The sequence below is a fragment of the Gigantopelta aegis genome, chromosome 6 (assembly GCF_016097555.1).
Source record: "Gigantopelta aegis isolate Gae_Host chromosome 6, Gae_host_genome, whole genome shotgun sequence".
In the NCBI taxonomy this organism is placed as follows: Eukaryota; Metazoa; Mollusca; class Gastropoda; order Neomphalida; family Peltospiridae; genus Gigantopelta; species Gigantopelta aegis.
This window is the reverse complement of record NC_054704.1, coordinates 23,601,260-23,607,259: the sequence shown is the minus strand read 5'-3', so window position 1 is coordinate 23,607,259 and position 6,000 is coordinate 23,601,260. Positions and strand designations below refer to the sequence as shown.

At 33.5% G+C, this 6,000-nt stretch overlaps 1 protein-coding gene across 2 annotated transcripts in view; it reads left to right on the top strand.

Moving 5' to 3' along the window:
* The first annotated feature begins 266 nt into the window (after positions 1-266).
* The window catches only part of LOC121376266 (myotubularin-related protein 6-like), a 51,506-nt gene continuing 45,772 nt past the window's right edge, over positions 267-6,000 (top strand). Inside the window, exon 1 of one of the 2 annotated variants that reach the window (XM_041504096.1) lies at positions 267-615. In XM_041504096.1, coding sequence (XP_041360030.1) covers positions 550-615 — 66 coding nt within the window. In that variant the 5' untranslated portion in view covers positions 267-549. The remainder of the gene's footprint in view (positions 616-6,000) is intronic. The other variant, XM_041504095.1, reaches the window with a different exon arrangement.

Genomic DNA, 6,000 nt, shown 5'->3' with positions numbered 1-6,000 from the left:
TTCAGCAGGGTGCTTCCTTATGAACAATTGTAATTAACCATGTTGATGACCTAATCAGTAGAAAACAAAATCAATAATGGGTTTCAGCCTGATAGGGTATTGCATGTATCACCTGTACAACAGCAACTCAATAATGATCCAAGTATATTGTACGACATGGGCAGTCATTAGTATGCATTGTTTGTGGCATCAGCTTTCTGTGGTACTGTCGAGCGTAATGTTTATTAATCATATCTGTACATGTTGGGAGTCGTGCTTCCTGTTGGTCTGTATCTTATCCGATGGAGGACTAGCTCGAAGACCATCTTGGTAGAAGAATGATGTCATATCTGTTAAAAGGGCAGCGATTTGTGGATTAACCACGTTGAGATCAATACACTGGGAGACAAAGCTAGCGCTTGCTTCATTCCAACAGTCGGGAGTGAAAACTGGTGCATGGAGCCAGACTATTTCCTTCTGGCCATTTGGATACAAGTAATGTGTATTGAAGGGATCGAAACGGTGGCTTAAGATTTCATGAATGTGTGACTTAAGTTATAATTGACACAGATGAAGACCAGAATGGGTAATATTTTAGAAGTACACTCTCTTCCAGACGATGCATTTATAAAGAAGGTATGTTCATTGGTGGTCAGAGTAAATTGTTTTGGGATTTTTTTTGGGGTAGGTTTTATAACTGTTACAACAATTCTGAATTTTGATTATTATTTTCATTTTGAGGTTAAATATGTAAACAGTTGCACATTCATGTACTTTAGAACAGGTGGTGGAACATTCGCTGAGGGGATTTATCTTGATGGTAGAGCACTGAACTTTTCTGCACTACTTCAGGTTCTATTCTTTATGTGACAACTGGGTCAAGCCTTTACTCTTTAAAGAAAAATGGTATGAACAAGCAGGTCTATGAGAATTGAAAATTTGTATAACCTCTTTATGGATTACGCAAAAATAAATTTAAGTAAGACTTGTTATTTTTTGTATAACCCATTATGTCTATATAAATGATGTTCTAAATTAAATGCCGGAATGAAAAATAAGTTACATAAACTTAGATTTGTGTGAGCCATGTGCGAATTAAATGATTGTTCTCACAATTTCTTCCAGAAGCTTATCAAGATATGGCTTATCATTTAACCAAGGGTCCAGATTTTTTATATGATTTGATTAAAATACATAAAGAAGGTAAAATCACAGCCAATTGATTTATTATTATTATTTATTTATTTTTACTATAATTATAATACATGTATTAGTGAAGTTTATTTTTGAAAGATTGTAGATCTGTTGTGTTTACTAAATTAGTTGAAGACATGTAAATGCAGATATTTTTTCTCTATATAATTGTGAGGTATATGTGGATGTTTCAAGCTAAATATTCATTTTCATGTCTGGGTGGGATTTAGCTCAGTCGGTTGAGTGCTCACTTGAGGTGCTTGTGTCGCAGGATTGAATTGCTTCGGTGGATCCATTCAACGGAATGCTTTTTTTCTCGTTACAACCTGTGCACCACAACTGGTCAAAGGCCATGGTATGTGCTTTCCTGTCTGTGGGAAAGTGCATATAAAAAATTCCTTGTTGCATTAGGAAAAATGTAGCGGGTTTCCTCTGATGACTATGTGTAACTATCAGAATTACCAAATGATTGACATCCAATTGCTGATAATTAATAAATCAAAGTGCTTTAGTGTTGTCATTAAAAAAAAATCCCTTCTTCTTCTTCATTTTGATGTCATGACAATACATTTTTAAAAATGTTTTTGAAACTCATTGGATCCAATACATGCTATAAAAATACAATTTATTCTTTAGAAACAAAATTAAAGCCGCACACCCTAGTTCCATCTAGCGAAAATAAATTATAATTTGGTTAATCTACAAACCTGTAACACACTTAGATCACGTTTTTATCAAATGGAGTGAAAAAGCAGGTTTTATATCGATAAATACCATGGGAATCCCCATGTCCCAATTGCTTGAAATAATTTTGAAAGTTAGTATTCTGATGTCACCGGTAGAAGCACAACAATGCCTACGTCACGACAGATTTCACAGACTTGGGGTGCGTTCGTTTCACCTCTCCTGGACATGTTCCAACTGTTCTGTCCTGGTTGTATCCCCTCTCCAGATATCGTAAGACTTAGCAAAATTATTGGTTTTAAGGGTTTGTAATGTTTTGTATTGAGACACTTACTTGTCTGAACTTTATTGTTACTGAAAATGTTCACGAACTGTGAAGAAAAATCTCACAAATGAACAACAACAAATCGGATGTTGATTGCACGAACCGTGCACGAGAAAACAAACCGAACCAAAATGATAACGGTCACGTGATATACCAACGTCTGTGACATTAAAAATAGATTGGACCTCACTTGTTTAACGGTTTTTTCTCGACAACACGTTTTGTGAAAAAATGCAAAAAATGCATTTCGTGGTTTTACAAACATCAGGATTAGCAAAAAGCACTTCAGGTGAATGGAAATGTGTATTCTAAATAATAAAATGTAAGTAAAGTGCAATTTTATTTGTGAAAAATGGGGTTTAATAGCGAAAAACAATGCCGTAATGGTTAACAAATAAACGTAACTAGGGTGTGTCCCTTTAAGATGGGCAGAATCTGTATATATACTATTTTATTTGTTTATTAAATTGGCACTGACACAATTTCCTGTCGAAAAGTCCATCTAGTCACTTAATAGTGATTTTGTTTGTCAGTTCTGTTTGTCATATATTGATATATGTCCTATTTTTGACACTGTAATTGCTATTAATTTACATTTAGTCTGTTACTCACAATGTTTTTATCAAACAGTCGAACCCGGTAAAGTATTGAATTTTGCACTAGCAATGCTATGGTAGCACGAACAGTTGCATGTTAGTGAACAGCACTATCCATTTTTAGAATAATTCATTAATTTTGTAATCTATATTACCGAGTTTCTCCATAATGATTTTACTTAGCGTCAGGTAATGATGCAGTGGTCAGGTGAACCTTAATTATGAAGTGAAGTGTTGCGTGTTTATTGATATTTACAGGAAGACAGAAAGCCAATATCCATTTCATTGAACTTTTCATGTCATAATGATGGACTGCGGTTATACATCATGTTATGATGGATTTCAATAAATATTCTCGGAAACCAAATCATTGATCTGCTGTGTATATGACCTGTTCTGTTTTCCAATTTAGTTCTTTATGGTAATCTCAGAAGAATAGTATTATATAAAACAATAACAGAAGAAATGAATTACAAAATAATAACAGAAGAATGGAATTATAAAACAATAACAGAAGAATGGAATTATAAAACAATTACAGAAGGATTGACTGATAAAATATGGTTCTTATAATCAACTGGTAATGAGTAACAAACCCATACACAAGAATTTCTATTGGGGAAGTGGGTGTGTGGTTGCTAAACCTTTTTGAGTGATAATTGTACGCTTCAAGTCTTTTGTAAATGGTTTCAGATCCTTCAGGCAAGTTCGATAATTTAGTAATTCAAAATCAATATTGTAGAATAGCTTTATATGGAAGAAAGTTTTCAAAAGATACTGGTAGCTTATTTGATAGAAACGCATGCACACCTGTAAAATATAGCATATACATTTTCATGCATACAAACATTATTAATTACCAGAATTGTGTTTCGGTATCATCAAAATCATATATTAGGATTAATAATTGTATTATGTGAGCCTCTGGCGAGCTTAATATATTATTTTTTATTCCTAATATATGATATTGATGATACTGAAATAAATGAGGGTAATAATATCTTATCATATAATCTCAAATTTAATAAAACATATATTTTTAAACTGTATGCATAACTGTAATTCCAATAAGTCATTACAATATGAATATGTCACATGGTGTCGTTTTGAATAGGAAGATATCAAACCTGAATGATGTCATTTTGAATATCCTTGCATAAACGTAAACTTGTAAATGTAAAGTTGCTATTGAAATGTTTTGTATGATGACTGTTGATGCATACATGTACCTCAATTTTGGAGTGTCACCGTAGTACATTTGCTTATGGTACATGTCAATAAACGTAGTGTCACGACCTGGGGCCTAATTCACAAAGATCTCTTAGGCTCTGCTAGACAACAAAGCATCCTCTTTGCAAGTCTTTTAACATTGCACTGTGAGATCGCAAAGTTGCGAGAGTTTAGTGAATTAGGCCCCTGATTAATTTACATCTAATTTGCAAAGTTATCCAATTCTAAACATACGTGATCTGAAAAATATTGCATTTTTATATAGATACCATTACAAGTAAGAAGATTGATTAGAATTTACACATGTAAGAAGTGATGCGCTTTGTTAACTAGCATCCCGAATGGTGATACTTTCCATTATCTTGGCATATTACTTTGCTGATGGTTCCTAGCCTGCTAATAAATCCCATCTTTATTATTACTTGCTTCATTTATTGATCACCTCATATTGGACAGTTGTCAAATGGTCTTTATTGATTGTCCATTTAATGATGCCTTCAGCTAATGTTTCGGAAACATCAGTGATGCATGCACCGTGTTATAAAGTGTTAGTTATTCATAAATGGATTAAAAAGACATCAGTCCTTAATTGGCACTCGTGCCTCCACACCTGGTGATATCTTTTGATGTCCTGCTGCAACTGGTTAGATATGGTCATATATTTGCATTTGTAACCATGGAGTGCTTTATACTGCACTCAAAACTGAGGTGACTAATATGTAGTGAGCGCCAGATAAGTGTAGTGGTATTAAGTGTACCCAAGTTAGATCAAGAAATGTGGCCGTGAGTAACCCAATGTATCATCAACATAAAGTGTGACTGGAAGCGTCTGCATGTAGCAACTAGCTACATGTATCTCATGAATAAATAATTCTAGCAATCTTCCTGTAAAATGTTTACAATGCCTTGCTTGAAATATTCTATACACATCCATGTGTGCACTCAGATGTTCCTTTGTTTATGGAAGTTATAGAAAGTTTTTGTAGGCTGTAATGGTATGTGTCACAAAAGTTGCAGTTGGAACCATATACCATGGTCAAGATTAGCTTTCCTCTGTAGACAAAGTATCTGACAGTGAGTCAGGACTGCATAATGGTCATGTATGTTATGCCTTTACTTAAAACTTTTAAGATTTATATTGTTTTTATGTATTATTGGTGAGTAGATTAATGCATATCATGATAAATCTTCTTGGAAAAGAAAAACAAAACAAATAAAAAATACCTCCTTTTTGAGATGAAGTACCTTTAATGTACTGTGTTAATTAGCAACTAACTGAATACATGTACATTCATATTTTGATATTCCCATTTGTAGTAAGGGACTCAAATCATGGTTTATTTATTTCCACTGAAGAATTGCTGTGAGATTAAAGAATCTGAAAAGAATCTGATTATACTGTTAATACAAGGTACCTTTGCCAATATTAAATCTATTAAAAATTAGTATAATATACTGATTCGATGTGATATTTATATTATATTGATGCTGGTTGGATACATCTTGAATAAAGTGCCTGGTGATTGTTATGTAACAATAACAGAATGACTGTCCCTCCTTCATTCTTCATGTTTTAACACATCTTTGTTATACAAAAACTCTTGTGTAATAAAATTGGATACTGATCTAATGTGGTACATAGAATATCAATAAAATCTCACTCATTACTGACTTCAAACCTGCTTAAGTGACCATTAATACGGTCCCAAAATAACTCATCTTTGTGAAATGGAAGTTTGGTTTGGTAAGGTTGTTGTTGAATTTAATCTGATATGATTACAAGTTGATTTCAACGATCATTAATCCTTGGGCATTGTCTGTTGAACCGAGTCCCCCTTCTAAATGATCTCGTTCTCAGTCACAGACATTCTGACATTGTAGGTTAATTTCTTGTATTGCTCAGCCCAGTTATTGATTGTTCTGTGAATAATCGGCTTGCCTGTGGGCTTTAATTATGAGGATCTGATGCTTGTCTGTCATTTGATGACTATT